The sequence below is a fragment of the Miniopterus schreibersii genome, assembly GCF_964146895.1.
Source record: "Miniopterus schreibersii genome assembly, chromosome: 9".
In the NCBI taxonomy this organism is placed as follows: domain Eukaryota; kingdom Metazoa; phylum Chordata; class Mammalia; order Chiroptera; family Miniopteridae; genus Miniopterus; species Miniopterus schreibersii.
The window spans coordinates 9,797,012-9,816,663 of record NC_138118.1 but is presented as its reverse complement, the minus strand read 5'-3'; the positions used below and the strand labels follow the sequence as shown (position 1 = coordinate 9,816,663).

The window sequence follows — 19,652 nt, the reverse complement described above, 5'->3', positions numbered from 1 at the left end:
TTGCTTAAGCTGTTTTCCCAGCGCAGGAGATAAAGAACATGAACGTTAGTGGGAACAGCGGTTTTTAAATGCTGCCAAAAGAACCGTCCCCCTCCAACAGGCCCCTGTGGACTGACCCTCCCTGAAAGGAGACGCAGGATGTTTCAAACAAATAAAGGAATTCTGTTCCCCCAAATGTGGCCATCCACAAAACTCAGAAAAACCCCTGAAGCTAAGACCTGGACAAAGCTTTTCTGAGCACGTTCCCCACCTATCACGCCCACTGCCTAACTGTAATTTCACACACGCAAATGGTTCCTTTCCACGTCCACTGTCCCCTACTCATGAAAGTGCTTTTGCTGGCATAGGAAGGTAGGTTTCACTGAGAAAGACTGGTAAATAACCAAGATGAACTGCGGGTCAGAGACTCTACAAAATATATCTGACACGCTGTACCTGTTCTCAGCAAATTACTAGCACAGCCTAATGCAACACCAGATCTATAAATAGTACAAGGTGCCAATTGTGGGAACTGAAGGACATGTGCTTTGGCCTAATGAGGAGAGGCTTCCGGGAAAAGATGGACTGATTATTTCTCCCCGAACTAGGCTATTGATAGGCGGCACCCATGAGTTCCATTACGTTGCATTTATAGAGCTTAGACTTCAAAAACAAAGAGAGAGTACACCTGAAGCGAATATAATATTGTATATCAACTGTCACTGGAAAATAAATGTTTTTAAAAGTTGTACTCTCCAAACCCTTCCCTACTTTAAAGCTGATAATACAGACACAAAATTAATAATAATAATAGTGTCATCATGGAAGAGAAGGGACCCTGAACTTTCAGAAATCTGCTAATGTCATTCATTTCACCAGGGATCTTTTACCATCGCCACTGGTTTAACTCTACTCAGTGCTTCAAGGCCCAAATAAATTCTGCCTCATTTATACAACTTTTCCTGTGGCCTTCAATGGGCGTGCTCTCTCTCTTCTCAACGTGTACAGCTTTATTTCCTCTTGGGACATTAGTCTCATCTGTCTGATAAAGTATTTGGGTACATGGCATCTTCACCAGGCTCTGAATTACATACAGGGAAAATCTAAGTTTTACTATTGCATCCAACAAGTAACCAGCTTGGTGCTTGACACACAGTAGGTGTTCAACAAACATGCAGAATTGAAGGGGAAAGTTAGTTTGCTAGATTGTTAGGCCATTTCTAATCTGTATGATCTAGAATGGCAAGGCTGCGGAACAGATGTTAAATATCTGAATACAATATAATATCGCTATGTTATCACACTCCTGCCACAGGGCCTTTGCAGTTGCTGTTTCCTCTGCCTGAAAGCCTTTTCTTGAGAGAAACATTTAGTTCTTTCCTGCATCTCCTGCTGATCTTTGCTCAAATGCTATCTTGTCTGTCTATCCTATTTAAAATTTCAACACACCCTTGCTATGGTTTGAACATATGTGTCCCTGCAAAATTCATATGTTGAAATCCTAACCACCAAGGCGATAGTATTAGGAAGTGGAGCCTTTGGGAGATGCTTAGGCCATGAGGGTATAAACGGGGATCATGAGAGTCATAAATGGGATTAGTGCCTTACGAAAGAGACCCCCAGAGCCCCCTAGCTCCTTCCACCATGTGAGGATAGAATCTGAAGTCTGCAACAAGGAGAGGGCCCTCACCTGACCATCCTGACACCCTGATCTCAGACTTCCAGCCTTCAGAACAGTGAGAAATAAGTTTATATTGTTTATATTGGTATTTTGTTATAGCAGCTTGAATGGACTAAGACACATACATACACACACACACACCCCCAGCAACTCCCTATCCCTTTTTCTAAATTAGTTTTCTGTATATCACTGATTGTCATTTAATGTACTGCCTAGTTTACTTTTGAATTTTTATTTTCTCTTCCCACCTCCTATCCTAGAATGTAAATTCTATGAAGCAGAGAGCTTTATAAATTGTATTTCCTCCTTTACCCACTAATGCTTAGAAAAGTCCCTGGCAGATTAACCACAAGATAGATACTCATTAAATAGCTTTGGAATGAATTTTTAAAATGAATCATAAAGCATTTATAAAACAACTACTTCTACTTGGCACTGATCTTATTTAAGATAACTGCTAGCCCAGCCGGGCGTGGCTCAGCGGTTGAGTGTCCACCTAGGATCCAGGCGATTGGGGTCCAATTCCTGGTCGGGGCACATGCCCAGGTTGCGGGCTCGATCCCTAGTTGGGGGTGTGCAGGGGGCAGTCGATCAATGACTCTCTCATCAGTGATGTTTCTATCTCTCTCTCTCCGTCTCCTTTCCTCTCTCTGAAATCAATAAAGACATATTTAAAAATAATAATAAGAAGAAGAAGACAAGAAACACCACCTGATCAAATACTCGCAGCCCAGTGTGTCTGCACAGTAAGGGGGCAAGCAATGCATGCAAGAGCAGAGCTGGTGTCTCCCCTGATGCCATCACCAAAGGGTAGGACCACCTTCAGACTTCCATACCTTCACCCTTAACAAGACTAGAACCCCTAGGTGGTTGAATGGCTACACTATAAGGAACTGATGATACATGATAAGGGAGTTCAGACACGGAAGAAGTCATTTGACAGACATCACTCCAAGGAGAAGTGTGCTAGTCAATTCCTGAGACATCCCCTAGGTATCCAGTCTTTCAGGCACTCACATCCTTGTGTGGTCTCCTGTCACAGTGAATCAGGGCTGCCCTGTGGAGCTGACAGAAAACTTCCAGAGCTAGGTCAGAAAAGGTATGTCAGCTCCAGCCTTGGTCTCTCGGATCCCTCACTCCTTGCAAGGCAGCTGTGCTCACCACTACACCACCAGCGCATCCCTCACTCTTTGGGAAGCCAGCTGGCATGCTGCAGTGACTCTCAAGAAGCCCCATGGAGAGGACCACATGGAGAAGAACCAATTCACCAGCATCAAACTGCCAGCTCTGTGAGTCCCCTTAGAAGTAGACCTTCTAACCCTGGAGAAGTCTTCAGATGACTGTAGCCTCAGCCAACATCTGATTTCAAGCTCATGGGTGATCCTGATCCAGAACTACCTAACTGAGCCACTCCTGAGTACCTCATCCACAGAAATCATGAGAAATAATAAATGATTATTACTGTTTTCAGCCATCAATTTGGGGAGATTTATTACACAGCGCAGATAACTAATACAAGAGGTACCGGAAATGACATCCACAAAGAAAGTAGGGCTTGAAATAGAGGCATCAAGAAAACTGTAGAGATAATGGGCAAAGCAGAAAGACGAGCATTGGGGAAAACCATGGGCAAAGACAGGTACGAACATTACACGGAAACCACACCCACTCAGAACCTCAGGATGGGAACAAATCTAAAGGACATTAGTCCAACCTTTCATCTAATGCTAAAGTCCATTCTTAAGATAATAAAACGAAGGCAGGGATCGCATGAATTTATCTAAGCTGACACCCAGAGGAAGACCCAACTGCCTATAATTCTCCTCCATGTGGTGATATAAATGAAGAGCATTCAGCTGCAACGGAGAACACATTCCTGAGTTTGGACTGAGGTCACTCCTGAGGGTGATTTAATAAGAACTGAGGGAGGAGGAAGGCGGAGAGCAAGAGACGGGGAGGAGGGAGGAAAGGGGGGGAGAAGCCGAAGAAACAGAAGCAGGAGACCGAAAAAGGAGAAACAACAACAGTCATAACAGCTCTACACAACAGAAGGAGGGAGAGTGGAGGAGACAAGAAAGGAAAAACCGATTTATCAAAGTGCTATGTGGTGGGCATTGTCCTAAGTGCCTTAAACACACCATCTCGTTTTACCTTTGCCACCACTCGAATTCTTTTAGTTCTATTTCCTCCTTCCTTCCTAAGGGACTTCCTTCCCCTCGCCCCATTCCCCTGGTTGAGGTACAGAAAGTAAACAACTGCAGGCAAGAAAGATTAAGTCATCATGCACCTAACCTCCTGTCAGGAACAATCTGAGTACGTAGTTAAGGCCCCAGCAGGTCCAGCCAAGAAAGAAGCCACTCACAGATCTGGGGCATTCCCTCGCCTAAGGATATAAGGTCAAATTTCCTGGACTACTGATCAGTACACCTCTACTCAAAGGAAGACCATATCTGAGATGAAAAAGAGAAAAACCTACAGCAGTCTCTGTCCCAAGAAATGCTGTTTTACTGGTCCCACAGCCGGTGCTTTTAGAGGCCGGTAGTAGATCTCAGAAGCCCAAAGGAGGAAGGATTTTAACCCAAAGGTAACACCCTATTTCAAGAAGTAGATACAAGTATTTGCTTTTAACCAAAGGGAAGCATGAGGGAACTTGTCCTGCAGGGAGTCGCTTTCCAAAGATTCTGCCATATACGCAGTGGTATGAGGCGTGGAGGGGGACACCCAGGTCAAGCCAGAGGAGGTGGGGTTAGTGACCATTCCTTGCCACGCCATCCTCCAGTGAGAAGAAGACATGCTGAATGAGGGTTAGAGAATAGTTTCTAAAACTTACTCAAGGTACTGAAACAGCTGGTTGTACTTCCAAGAAAACAAAACATAGAAAATTAACTTTAAAAGGCATATATACCTTAGAGAGATACCTTTGGAAGATAGGGCATACACCAATTAAAGGCCTATAGAGTAGTGGTCTTCTCTAGGACCAGGAAATCTAGACCTTTAGCAAATACCAACGCAATGGCATTGATGATGGACATGAAAGGGTCACCATCAAGAAAGTCTAGGAATGATCACCAAGATCCCGTATACATGGGGTGTCAACAGAACGTGCTGGAAGTGGACTGAGAGGATGCCCAAGAAGCTTCTATGGAGAAAAGCAGTTATGAAAATTCTTTCTTATAAAAAATGACATGAGCTCTTGGAACAATGGACTTACAAGAATTATCAACTGGGCAGGACACCCTGGTTTGCAAAAGGATGTTTTGCTGCCCGATCCACAGAGTCAGAGAAAGCAAATACCATCACTCAGTTATAGTGAGTTCCCGGAGTACAGTCTGGGGTAAAGAAATTTGCCCTGTGCCTCTTTGCATTTCCCCGAACCCAGGCACAAGGCTGTACAGAGTTAAGTCTGTGGCTGACGTGGGTGTTGACAATACTATAACACACACTCCACACCCTCACGGAGTCAGAGGTGCCGAGGCCCCTGCTCTGCCTTTACCGTCATTGAAGCTGTCGCTGGAGGTGACGTGGGTGAATGGTGACTGGGCCCGCGGCTCCTCACACAGAGAGTAGCTGTGCTCGGCCTGGATGAGAGGCGCCGGGGACGTTGGGGACGGCTCCACCTCCATCGACACAGTCTTCTCTGAGAGGAAAGGGTCATTCAGGAGCTGGCCCAAGACGTTCTGGGAAAACTCATCCAGAAGTTCCGAGAAGTGCTGCAAGAACAAAGGAGGGAGGACTCAGTTTCTCTTAACCACAATCTGATATCTACACAGAAGTTCACAAGCAAGTATATCACCCAGGGCTTTAAATGAAGCCGCTCAGATACAACGTCCAGGTCTCTATGGCTGTGCAGCCACTACCCCAAAGTTTTAGTGGCTTAAAATATCCAGTTTATTATTTCTCAGCACTTGGTGGGGCGGCTGGGTGGCTGAGCTGACTTCTTCTGGGTTCCTCGATAGAACTGTAGTGAGCTAGATGGCTGGCTGGGGGGCCGGGCTGGGCTGGGACACCTGGGCCTTTTGCTCAGAGGCTTTCTCAGGCTGGGATTGCTCACAGGGTATAGAAATATTCCAAGAGGTAGCAAAACAAAGCTGAATGGCCTCAGGAGTCACTCCTTCCACATTCTTTTGGTCAAGGCAAGTGACAAGGCCAGCCCTGATTCAGGGGGTGGGGAAGATAGATTCCTCTCTTGACAAGAGGAATGGCAAAGTCACCTTGCAAAGGAGTGTAGACAGAGAGGTTAGCATGACTCACGGCGGGGCCGTCACTGTAACTACCTACCACGATCTGCACTGGGGATATTTTTAAATGGTTATCCTGTTATTTATAGCAAAGCGACAAGTTCAAAGGCATCTGAGGCAGCTCCCCACCACCTGCACTCTGATCCTCTCTGGTTTTCCTTAATTTCCTTAATTCCTCCATCTCCAGCACCACCAACTCCCTAGCCCCCACCACACCATGAAGGTGATACAGGAATAATCTGTACCTATATTCACAGGGACTCGTGCATCCCTTGTTTCACTGTCTCAGGCTGAAGAAGCTGCAGCCCCATCCACTCTCCCTCACTCATAGGGGGATGCTCGTGGCATGAGATCTGTGGAGCAGGAGCCCATGACCTGGGCACCATTGACAATGGACTGGATTGCTTTATTATGGGGGTGGGGCTGTTCCATGCATTACAGGATGTTGAATAGGCCTCTACCTGCTCAATGTGAGTAGCACCTCCCTAGTTTTGAAAGTGAAAAAGTATCTCCAGACAGTGTCAAATGTCCCTGGGGGGGGGGGGGGGGGGGAGATCATCCTTGGTTTAGAACTGCTACTCTAGAGTATATTAAAAATAATCATGATTTAATTCAATTTAAAAGTCCGTTTTGACAGTAGCTGTTAGAGCCACTTCTTTCTTAACGTGCCCTGAGGCACAGACTAACCTGGGTCATCCTTACTGATTAAACTTCAGGGGCATTTCTGGTGTAGAAAAGAAGTTGCCAAAGCAGACACAGCAGTAAGAGAACTGATTGCAAAGGGTGACACCCGGGGTGGGCAATGAAAACTCTCGGGGGTCACACGCATAAGTCCTACCACTGAGCTGACGTGTCAGTGAGGGAGTTATGAAAATGAATGCAGCCTGGGGAGCGGAAGGCGGGAGGTGGCTCCAAGGTGAGAGCTCTAAGATCAGGGCAGCTGTAGGACAGAACCTCTCCGGTAATAAAGCAGGAGAGCAGACCACACACAGGAGGCCCTTGAAGGCCAGGGATCTAGCCTGCAACCGAGGGCCATGCCCTTGACTGGAATCGAACCCGAGATCCTTCAGTCCACAGGCAGACGCTCTAACTGGCTAGAGCTCTTTTTTTTTTGTTTTAAGAAATAAAACATGAAGGGACTGTCAAAACTCCCACCCAATCCTCTCAAAGTTAACAACTACCCTGAACTTGGTATTTATCATTCCCATCCACACTTTTACTACATGTGTATGTATCCACTGCGTACATATGAATTTTTTAAACTTTAAATAAGTAGTACCATACCTCACACATCTTTCTGCAGCCTTACTCTCTCCAAAAAAAGTGCTTTAGATTTATTCATGTTTATACGTGTAGCTCTAGCTCATTCATTTAAACTTCTGAATTGTGTATCCCACTGTACTGTCCATTTCCTCTTGAGCGGTAGATTATTATATATGATACTGTAATAAACATTCTCAAATATGAAGGGACATTTTTTTCAAGTACGAATCCTGTGACCCACCTTCAGAGATTTTGACTTAGTTGGTCAAGGCATCTATATGAAGGCCCCACCACCACCACCTGATTCTAATGCTCACTTAAATTTTTCAACCACTGAAGGTGGACCCCACCTCCACTCACCACCCCTCTCCTCACACCACCGTGGGGTCAAGTCCCTAAAAGTTTACAGATTCCCTTGAAGATCAGAGGCGCCCAAGTCAGAGGAAGAGGCATGGATTTTGCAGCTCCCACGTGCTAAACTTTAAATAGACACTGGGGAAACAAAAAAACAAAGAAGAAAACAGAAAAAGCCCAGGCCTCCCCTGAGCTCACAGCGCAGACCAGTGCTCCTCCAGCATCATGTGCTATGAATCGCCTGGGGGTTTACAGACATAGATGCTGACTCCCAAGTCCAGGGGCCCGAGGTTCTGCTTTTCTAACCAGCCCCAGGGATGCTGCTGGTCTGAAGCTGGGAGCAGAACAGCTTCTGGCTAAGATTAGAACCCAGGTTTCCTTAACTCCAGGATAACCTGAAGTCGGGGTCTGATTCCCTAAGCAGCTCCCCAAAGACAAGTTTACTGGTTCCCTGTTGGTAGACAGTCTGCAAGTGTCTGACAGAGTTCCTTCCAAGACCAAAATGAAGGTAATGAAAAGGGAAAGAAATAGCACAGAATGTAAAATGCAAAAGCAAGAGTTGAACTCACGGTCCCTGCATCCCCAAGCCACAGTTCTGTCCCCTGAGCTACACTGTCAACTCTGGCCAGCTGTGTCGGCCCTGCTAGCCCTCTGGAATCCACTCTGTCCTGAGGCAAGGCTCTTGGATGGCTGAGCTCTCCCATGGAAGATGCCAGGTGGGCCTACTCTGCTGACACTGTTTTCTTTCTCTGGTGCAGCACTAATGAATGTTTCCATGCACATCCCCTAGATAACCAATAATAAACTTTTTCAAACTCTGCCTACGGTCCCTGAATTCCCCTACTTTGCATTTTGTCATAATTACCATGTTACCAAACAATTTAGCTCTAAATGATATCAATCTTGAAGAACTCAGAGGTGTTATCAAATGCATTACGATAATCTCCCCTCTGCAAAAAGAACCTCCTGAAAAAAAGAGACCAACTGTGCCCAACCACCCTGTAACACCTAGGAACTTAGAGACGTGGGGAGCACTGAGTAGCTCCCAGGGAGACAGTGGTGATGGGACAGATATGCCCAACTAGTCCCAACCAGATGAGGTGACTCAGCCCAGGAACTAGCCCCTGCTGGCTCCCCTTGACAGCTGTGGGCTCCAGGGCTCAGCAGACAAGTCAACATTCCACTGCTGGTGCAGGGACCAGGCCAGAACTGGCCCATCCTTGCCAGGCCGTGAGAGAGGGACATACGGTCTCGGAGCCCCAAAACCAGAGAAAGGAGCAAAGTGAGCTCAAAGGGGGAAGTCTTTCTAGATCCTGCACCAATGTTAGCAAAGGACTACTCACATCAACCCAAGGGTTAAGCAATTTTATTTTTTTAAATATGTTTTTATTGACTTTAGAGAGAGAGGAAGAGAAAAGGAAAGATAGAAACACTGATGAGAAACATTGATCAGCTGGTCCTGCACGCCCCCTACTGGGCGTCAAGCCCACCACCCAGGCATGTGCCCCGACCAGGAATTGAACCAGCGACCTCTTGGTTCATGGGTGGATGCTAAGCCGCTAAGCCACACCGACCGGGCGGGTCCAGCAATATCAGTTGAGTTCTTTCAAGGACATGGCCACAAGAGCATTGGACCATTCTGCCTAACAGTTTAGTCAAGCTTTATGGGTTTACAAAGTACTTTCATAGCTTTCCCGCCCATCAGCGCTCACAGGAATCCCATTGTCCAAGATCTCAGTCACCTACTATTAGGAGATAGAACTTGAACGAGGGTCCACTTATTTCAGATTGACTCAACTTTTCTACATTGTTTCTTGAAGAAAGAAGCACTTGAGCTTCACAATCCAACCACATGGAGATGCTCTAACAGGTATAAAACTTGATGCGGATACTGGTCATTGGCGATGATGCTGACAGGATCGGGCGCTGGACTCATCTGATGGATTAAGTGCTTGAACATGTAAGACTTTCAGAAAATGAGCTGGGTGCTTCCTATAAGGTAGATATGTCCCCATTGACAGATGGGGAAACCGGGGCTCAGAGTAGGTAGGTACATTGCCTGGGGTTGGGGTTGCACAACTGGAAAAGGTAGAATTGAGATTCCATCCCAAGTCTAGCCGGTTCCCAAGCCCACACAGACATACTGACAGTCCATCCACTCATCCACTACGAACACATAGTCTTCCACATTTGAAGTGCAGAAACTCGCTAGGGGGTGTCAGATGGAGAGGCTCCCAGTATCGCCTACGTGGCACCTTGGCAACACGGATGAATATATTTACTTGCCTCTAGTGCCTGGTTCTGCCAATGGGTTCAACATAGTATCACGGAATCTCCGGGTTGGAAGAAACCTCCTGACGGGTAAGCCTCAGCCTCATGACATAAATGTTCCTCGCCCGCCTCAGTGAAGACGCTTGGTAACTTCCTTTAACAATCAGTGTCAAGGTCTCGTCTCCCCATTATTAAACACCCACCATTCAGTAGCCTCCGACCTGGCCCAACCGTCCTGCAAAGTCTTGTCTCCCTTTATTCTAACACGATGCTTTCATTCCAACCCTACCTGATACTTTCATCCCAACCCTAATGGAATTCCTTATGACACTGTAGCAATATAGCTTTGGAGACAAACAGCCCTGAACTTGAATCCTAGCTCCAGCTGTGCAAACCTCCAGCTGCGCAAGAGCCTTCAGTGGTCGAAACTTCAGGTGGCTCCGCCTGTAAAGTGAGGATAACAAGAGTACCAGCTTCCTGCTGTGCAGATTAAATTAAATAATGTATGTAACGCACCTAACACTTTGCTGGCATAACAATTTTTTTAAAAAGCTCTTCAAACACACAAAACCCTATCACAATGAAAACAATAAAATGTGGGCACTTTCTACTTGCTCACTGGCTTCTCACAGTGTCCTTCCTAGAACATCCCTTCATTTCCCTCTCTACACATCAGGAAACTAAGAAAAGCAAATCTATTTCTTTTACAGTCATTCTACACAGACACAATATGAACTGATCTTTTACTTCCCTGACCAACTCCAGCCCTTCAAATAAGTTTTACTTAATTTGACGTTTTTACTTTTCTTTGATGTCCCTTTCATACCCAACTAAAATCCTTTGCCATTAGGCCTTATAAACTATAACCCGAATGTAAACATTTTTCCCATCCCCTGAGCCTGGCCCAGAGCACAGATCAGGTGCCACTCACCAACTATAGCATTTCCATCTATTTCATTCGACACAATCCCAGCCACGCAGGAAACAAATCCGAATTAGCGCCTCGGCCTCCCAACAATTACTAATAAGTGCTATCAAATGCTTAAACCGTATATCCAAATCTATAAATCAGATGAATTAGCGGGAGACACTGTTAACCTCACATAAATTCTTTACTTCATAAAAATCTGCAATGGCTCTGAAGCATTTACGTTTGTGCCTGCAGGTCATTAACTCCGTTGTCAAAGGAGCTCACAAGGAAAGAGTGGTTTATGACCTGGGCCACCTCCTGCTGCTAAAAGTTGCCCCCGGAACACAGGTCCTGGGGGTAAGGCAGGGGGAATATAGTAGTAAGAGAATGAAGGATTCATAATTCCTGAGCTCCAGCAGCTGGTTGCATAAAGTTACTAAGCTCTTCCTTGCCCTGCTCTTGAGGTTCACTCATTCATCACATGTAGTGAGCAGCTACTCCAAGCAAGGCACTGTGCTCTACGTAATCTGAAAGGGATGTCCTGTTCCCCTGCGGACCAACGTGCTCATAGAGCATCTTCAAAGCATTCTGCCCTCCCTAGGTGGCCCATCAAGCATCTTTTGTGCTGGAGCTAACTGAAGAGTGCTGGACCAGAGCCAGGACTGGAGATCGAATCCAGCCCTGCACTTCACGGGCTGTTACTCTACCTCTTCTGGGCTGTTTCCTTGTCTGTAAAACTCTCTGTCTCTCTGTATCTCTCTGTCTCTCTCTCTCTCTCTCTGTCTCTCTCTCTGTCTGTCTCTCTCTCTCTGGGGGGAGGGGGAGAAATGGTGTATACTTTGGACCTGATCAGTAGTTTCTCACCTTTTCTAAAGCGTCCCTGCCCAAAAAGTGCCCACAGGCACTCCATACAAACAAGGGCAGGATTCAGGTGACTCACTCGCTCCCCAAAGCCTGCCCACGGTCAGGAGAGGAGGAGCCCACGGATCCCTGGTTAACTGCTCCCAGCAGAGGGAATAGTAATCACACACAAATAGTTACAGGTCACTGCTAACAACCTATTCAGCTCTAATACCCTATAATTTTCTAAAACGTTGCAAGCAATATGAAATGGAAAAGCGTTCCAACTTAGGAAAAGGAGAGGAAACACCCTCTTTCTGCTTCTTGGGTTTTTAAGCTTCATCCCCTGCAACCCTGCCAGGCAGTGAACCAGGCTGAGCCCAGGAGGTGACCTGAGGGGTTCAGAAAGCACAGCCAGGAGGCACCCTCAGCTCCCTTCGAGGCTTCGGGCCCAAGGCCTGCCCGGCTCCACTGTCTGCGCCCACAAAGACCCCATTCTCCCCGCCTGCAGCCTGGAAACAGCTGCCTTGGCTGCTGGCCTCTGGCTGATTCTTCACTCTTAGGCAGGGGAAGAAGGCTTTTTAGTGAAATATCACAGCTAGGAGCCTTGCCCAGAGCACAGAATGCTCCAGAGACTGGAGCCATGGATGAAGGGGATATGGTGGGGGCAAGAAGGCCGCCCCCAAAGCCTCAAAGAAATGCAAAGAAATAATTTAGAGGGCAGGCCTCAAATTCACTTTAGAAACCAAGGTTTCCCTCCAGCAAAACGGTTTGTCTGTATTAGGAGGCAGGAGGCAGGAGGGAGGAGACCTGCCTTCCAGGACAGGGGTTGGGGGGGATGTTCCTTCCACCGCATGTACCTGAGCATGTGCCCTGCACTCATACACACAGCAAATGGCCAGGTGCCCACCAGGAGGCGCAAAAGGGGCTTTGTCAAAACCACAAGAAAAAAACTGGCGCACAAGTCAAACCCTGTTACAGTAACATTTGAAGGGGACCCAATTTTTTTCTAGTACCAAAATTTAGGTGCATTATATATTTCTCTAAATAAAGAAATTTAGGGCTGAGGCTGAGAACTCTATTACACAAGAGGTTGGGAGGGTTTGGGGTTTTGTTTTTTTAAATGACATCTGCTTCACTGAAATTTCACAAGCTGTAACAGAAATTGTTTTTAAAAGAGCTCTACTCCGAAACATACAGACTTTGGTTTGTGGTATCGGATGTACCTCTCTTTGTAAAAGAAGTATGGGAAATAGGTTAATCAAATTATTATGGTATTGGGGGATGCTTATTTAAAGGAACCTCTATTATAAATTCATCGGTAGGGTATATTTGATGTGAAAAGGGCCACCCCTAATTAATTTATGTAAATATGAATGTTTACATATGATATCTGCTTCAAGGGAGGTGAGCCAATACTAATTTCTTTCAAGTGATTAACATTTTATTATTGAAACAAGTAATGATGTACTTTCTCCAAATGCAATCTGATCCTGAATGGTCTATAGCAGTTCTTCTTAGCTTAACGTTGGATGTTAAAAATGTTTTCTTGTTTTGTTTTATACAAACAAATCAGTTGTGAGATTAAGGCAAAACCACCCAGGAAACATCAGGGCGTTTCCTCATACCGTTCAAGGAAGGCATAAGCTAAGACGGTCATTGTTTGTACCCTCTTGGGTCCTCCCCTAAAGGAACTAAAATCAGGTATTTTGCCAGTCCAGAAAAACTTATGATGATGATAACAGGCTCCCAATCACAGACTGACAAAGCTTGAAGGAATGTTGGACATCACCTGGGCCTACCTGGTCATTCTAATTTGAGAAAACCAAGGTCCAGGGTAGTTCATGAAATCAAAGACCTGAGGGCTAACCTCTTTACACTGTAGATTCTGTGACAAGAGACATGGTGACTAAACATAAGGATCAGCAAATGGGTGATCTTCCACAGACTTCTCTGACGAGGACATACCTTCTGCAATGAGACAACCCTATCTTAGTCAAGACCCCATGCCCAAGATGTCAGGAATAGAAAAAAAAATTAAGAGCCATAAAGTTTTCAGAAACAAAAAGTGGCATATCCTTCAAAACACTTCCTTTATTTATGGGCCGGATATGTCATCAGAATCACTGAGATAATCTCACCTTCAGAGGTCCACTCCAAGGAAAGGGAGAGGGCTTCACAAGGGCCAGGCAGTGTCTGCTTGTTGTTTAAATTAGCAGGGAGTGACTCACTGCCAGGAGGCACCCTTTCACCCCGAGATAAGAGCAACGGGGATCCCACAGGTTGCAAAGCTGTATGCCCTGAAAGTTCTGGCTCAGAGCCTCCTAGACTTTGGCTCCTTCAGATCTCACATGGGTGCCCCACCCCTCTGAGAGACTGGCCTGCCCAGACATACCAGAGGATCCGAACCACCCGAAGGAGTGTGTTACGCACTGGACTCGTGAGTCAGAAGACACAGGTTCTGGGTCGGCTCTGCCACTATTGGCAGGAACCTTGGGCAATTCACTCACACCTTCTACTCCATGTGAAATTAGGAGAAATACAATCTGCCTTTCGAAACTGTTGTGAAGATAAAATGAGTGCATAGATAGTCTGATCCAGATACAATATGGTACTACAGTAAGTGAAGATGGCCTGAGAACCACTAGTGGGCTAGGAACAGGAAAGCTACTTCACAGTTATCTGCACAGGTATCTCTGACCTCCATCCCGGCTAGCCAGCTAGCAATGGCAAATACCGGGAGCATGGCACCCATCTGCTATCTCCTCCTGCGTGTTCCTTCCTCTTACAAAACCCAACCAGCTGAGCTAATAAACCCTCTTATCTACAAATGCTAACTAGAATCAAGGATCTCGACAGCCTGGTCAGGACAGGACATCTGGAGAGAGAGAAGAGGGAAAAGCCACCAGTTAGCTTTCTCTCACCCCACACTGCCTGCTCCAAACCGAGCCATTAACTCCAGTCCCATTACTAGAAACAAGAGGGACTGGAAAGCAGGCTCAATTGTTTTCAAAGGAAGAAGACACAGTTATGGATGTTCGCCGCCCCCCTCCCAAAAAAAGAAGCCAAATTTGATGTTTCTCTATTACAACAGTTCCTTTCACGGAGAGCTCAGTAAATGTTAGCTGCTTTATTGTTGTTATTAACTACATGCCTAGCTGACTCTGGGACAAATTATTAAGCGTTTCTCTAATCTATCAGCCTAGTCACACTATACAAAATTGTGAGGCTTATTGAATAACTTTTATTCTTAGTGATCTCATGCTAGATTGCAGTTTCCCACTGGCTCAATGTTCAGTTCATCAATTCATAACTGATAAATCTCCCTTTTCCTCTTTTAAAAACCAAGCCCATATCTCCCATTCTCTGCAAGTGCTCCACAGATCATCAACACCACCATCATATCCATATGCTTCTCAGTGCCCTTTCATTTTGACCAGCAATAATCATTTTTATGCAAACCTCTCACTCAAACTTTTATATGAGAACTGGTGAGAGCCAAGCTGGATTATCAATTTTCCACTTTGGTGGCATACCTGACCAAAAAAAAAAAAAAAGGTCCAGATAACCCAAAGTAAGAAGGTAAGAAGAATGATATCATCACCCAGTGGGCAGCTGAGAGTCCATGAGAGAGCACAGCAGAAAGGGGGGAAATCTGAGCAGCTTGGTTGTGAGAGAATGTCCTAGACATGCTCAAGGATCCCTGACCTTGACTAAGCGGCAGCCAGTCAAATCTTTCCCAACTGATGGACATTTTCAGGCTCTCAAGTCTTGCTCCGGAAGTAGACTCCAGGTGCTCCAACAGGCATTCCTCTCGGCGTTTTTGTCACCAGGATAGTTCCTCTCTATCATCTAGCTACAGCCCTGCCCTTCCTCTGCATTTGAAGTTGGAAGAGTTGGAGAATATCTAAGAAAAGTGGGGCGGTGGGGGGGGGGGAGGCCATAATATTCTTTCTACAAAACACCATAAATAGAACCCAGTGCTCTCAGAGCTGTTATGAAAATACGCAAACTGAAAATATTCTGCAGTCCCTCTGAGAAACAGGTGCAAACACCACCTGTTAAAAGTTGTTACCAAACAGCTTACTTGAGCCTTTTTCTCCCCCAAAATACAACTGAGAATAACGCTTCTACATTTTTTTTTTCATGAGGGGACAGTGGTGGTAACTGCTCATTGCATCATAAATAGGAAGCATTTGCCTTCTGGTCATAAAAGATTCTTCTGGGTTACCCATGAAGCCAATGGTCTCAGAAATTACATAAGGTTTGAATGTAATAATGATGCAATTGGTGCCTTGGTGTGGGTGGGGCAATATTTTGCAAAGAAAGTCAGCAAGGCTTCATTAGTAAATAATATATGAAGTCAAAAGGGCAGCTGCTATTGTAGAAAGAATGCTCTGTTTGGAAGGGAAAGGTTTGGACTTAGGCTTCTTTCACACTCGGCTCTGTGACCTTGGGCAAGTCATGGAACCTGTCTGAGTCTCTTTCTTTAGAATATAAAATAAAAGAGTTAAGACCAGCTGGTCTCCCAAGGCCCCTGCAGCTCTGACATGCTGAGACCAGTTGTTATGTAGGCAGCCTAAGGGAATAAAATAGCCTGAAAACAAATCTTAAGCCTGAGTCAATGTTCCCTGAAACTACCTCTCTGGCCTTTCCTGAGGCTCTTTTGGCAAAGAACTAATTCCTCTGAGGATGGCTGAGCTAACAGCTGGATAGTCCTGGCTGATTTCTGCCTTTGAACAGCTGGTCTATGAGACAAACAACCGGACAGGCTTTTATGGGAAAAAAAAAAGAAAAAAGACTCAACTTTTGCAGGCCAAGTATAGATGGAAATATCAGACTTAAAAAGTGTTGTGCTGCTTTCCCCTGGCCCGCAGCCCCTTACATGGACCAATATCCTTCTGGCCCGAGCTATGCAGAACCTCGGTGAGAAATGGGGGCGAGAGAAGGGACTAGACAATTCTAGGAAGGCCCAGGAAAACTCCTGGCCATAGTTTCATGTTTTCTGCTTCATTCCTTAGAAGAAACCAGAAGTTCTAAAGCGGTCAGAGGTCTCCACCAGACCGTGGTGGCTGAGGTAAAAAAGATTATTACTGTAGGTAAAAAGATTTTTCATTGATTGGGACTCTCCTGCTGATTACAGGGTCCTGTGCACTAAATGCATATAGCTTCCCCTCACCATCATGTTGACAACCAAAAATGCTACCATATGTTTCTAAAAGCAAAAGTAGCTAACTGTCAATACGTAGACTCAGCTGGATCATGAGAAATCTATATGTTAAGCTCAGGCTCTTCGGTTTTTATTACTCATGAGAAATGTGGCGCTATGTTAAAAAATTCTCCTGATCACCATCCGGGCCATAGAATTGCATCCCCTCCGCTACCTAATGACCCACCAATATCTGAGTGTCCCTTCCCCCATGAATCCCAATACTCTCAACGTTTGCAAAGCTCGGGTTTCTAATAGGTTAAACTTCTAACTAACTTTTAAAGTCCTGGGGCTTGTAATAAACGGATCCTTTCCTCACCTTTGTTTAAACAGATTTTTGCCACCAGCAGCCCAGTTAGAAGGAAAAGGGAAAGAAAAACAGCAACTCACAGAGCCGTACACAGAGCCTGTGTGCAAAACCCGGGGGCGGCCGGACCACCTCGCTGACTCGTGATGTCTGCAACGCGCCGTAAAATTAGTAAATTGTGCCAGTGCTAATACTCCAGTCTCAACAAAGTGGTTTGTTTGTTAGGGCTTCTAGCTCACAAAAGAAGTATTTAAAAACGCTACACGTAGCCTTGGGAACAGACCAGGGGAAAAGTAAACAGAAAGCACAAGTTTTGCCTGTGCAAGCAGCAGGCCCTACACCAAGGACAGTGCAGCCCCGGGCGGATGAAGGGAAACGAGATGAGCGGAGGGTGGAAACAGCAGGGTCACAGCCACTCAGGAGAGCCTGCTGATCCGAGGTGGACAACCCTGACTCGAGAGCTGTCACCGATCCATCTATCTGAAACTTAAAATAGCCCACATAAGACTGTCTCAGTAAGTTACCGTATACCTAAGCAAGTAGCTATTTAAACTGTTACTGTAGAAAGCTATTTGTTTATCAACATTCACATCCTATATCAAAGTGAAAATATAAATTGCCTATATTTTCAATGATACACTAAATAACTGTCTACAAATGCTATCGCGCATAAATTTATAGACGGACATCTGGCAAAAAGTTGACAGTGCCTCTGCAGAGTGTAACAGATGTAGTTTTTCATTCCCATCTGTAGTTTCTACAATGAAAACCTACAGGTTTATAATGGGGGGGGGAAGCATTTGTTTTTTTAAAAAACAGACTCCATTTAATCAAATTAAGTGAGACCAGGTTTACATAGTCCTCGGGGAACAAAGAACAGTGAGGATCGCTGAATAGAGACATTTTCTGCCCAGATGATGCATATTTTATATTTCATTCCTGATTTAAAACAACAAGTAATAATAATAATCCATTGGCAGGTGCAGGCTTAAAAGACAGACCACTTCGCAGGACAATTACACCTCATTTTCCCCTGAAGCTTCAAATGTTAAATGGACAGAAATCGCCTCTCTCATTCTGTCCATCCACATCGACAGCAATTAGGACCCACATCATCTGGGCCCTTCTCCAACAAGCAAGGTACCTACCAGGGGACGTGCAGGGTTTGTCTCCACTAACAGTGTCAGTCAGGAACTCGGGATGTAATAGAATGGAAAATGCTGGAAACAAGCTCCCCTTTATTCACCCTCTCCCCTCCAGGTGGGCCCTGACAGTCTCCCAGCAACTCCTCTATCAATAACGCCTTTTCTTTATAACTCAGAATCTCCACCCTTGGCCACTACAATTAAGCTTTTATCCTTATATTGTATTCAGTGGCGGTTTCTGTCCTCTCATGACTTGGGGCCACCAGCTACAAATACCTAAAGTAGTATCTTTGATCCTGCACTCCAACTCCCCTGTTCCCTTCCCAAATTACAGTCCGCTAAACAGAGAGAACAGACAAGCACTGGTTGCTCGCTTTCTCTCACCCACTGTAGCAGGCGGAATTCTAAGATGACCCCAAGATCCCAGCTCCCTGGTGGACGCACCCTAAGATCCCCTTGAGTGGGACCTGTACGACCTCGGATGACGGCTGCCTTCTGATGAGTGCCAGGCTACATTATGGTGAAGGCTATTTTGCAGGTGTAATTCGGGTCCCAGTTCCATTGACTCTGAGGTCATCAAAAGGGAGATTATCCTGGGTGCGTCTGCCCTAACCAGGCGAGCCCTTTCAAAGAAGACCCAGGCATCAGAGAGATTCTCCTCCTGGCCTGGGAATAGCAGGCCAACAAGAGTCCTACAGAAACCAAATTCTGCCAACAAGCCCGGGAGCCTGAAAGAGGACCCCAAGTTTGGTGGAGAAGCTGACACCTGACTGCAGGTTGGTGACTGAGACCCTGAGCAGAGGACCCTGACTCTTGGCTCAGGGGCACTGTGAGATAATGCATGTCATTGTCTGAAGCCACTAAGCTGTGGTAATTTAGGCAGCAACAGGAAACTAATACACCCACCAACTGGTCACATAACTGTCCATTCTCTTGCCCACACTCTTCTTGTCCACGCTCTGAGGATGCCTATGTGGAGGAAGAATTCATCCTGAGGGTAGATGTAGGGCTGGAGGCTCTGTGAGCCTTTTAGTCAGCCTCAAACTAGGGAGCATGGCCTGGCTGGGCGCGGCTCAGTGGTTGAGCGTCGACCTAGGATCCAGGCAATCGGGGTTCGATTCCCGGTCAGGGCCCATGCCCGGGTTGCGGGCTCGATCCCCAGTCGGGGGCGTATGGGAGGCAGCCGATCAATGACTCATCATTGATGTTTCTATCTCTCTTTCTCCCTCTCCTTTCCTCTCTCTGAAATCAATAAAGACATATTTAAAAAACAACAAAAACAACTAGGGAGGGTGGCCCTGACCACCCCCATGCCCAACATGTCCGAGACACTCCACCCGTGTCTTAAATCTGACGCTCAGCCTCACCTCCCTCTGTTCACTCCTGGGACGTGAAGCTAAGGTGGCAGCTGTGACTTCCCACCTGGCCTCCCGGAGCACAGATCTAGGTTTGGAG

At 46.0% G+C, this 19,652-nt stretch overlaps 1 protein-coding gene across 1 annotated transcript in view; it reads right to left on the bottom strand.

Moving 5' to 3' along the window:
• CREB3L2 (cAMP responsive element binding protein 3 like 2) overlaps positions 1-19,652 on the bottom strand; it is a 100,297-nt gene that overhangs the window by 38,868 nt on the left and 41,777 nt on the right. Inside the window, exon 2 of the mRNA XM_081147807.1 lies at positions 5,154-5,370. Coding sequence (XP_081003933.1) covers positions 5,154-5,370 — 217 coding nt within the window. The remainder of the gene's footprint in view (positions 1-5,153; positions 5,371-19,652) is intronic.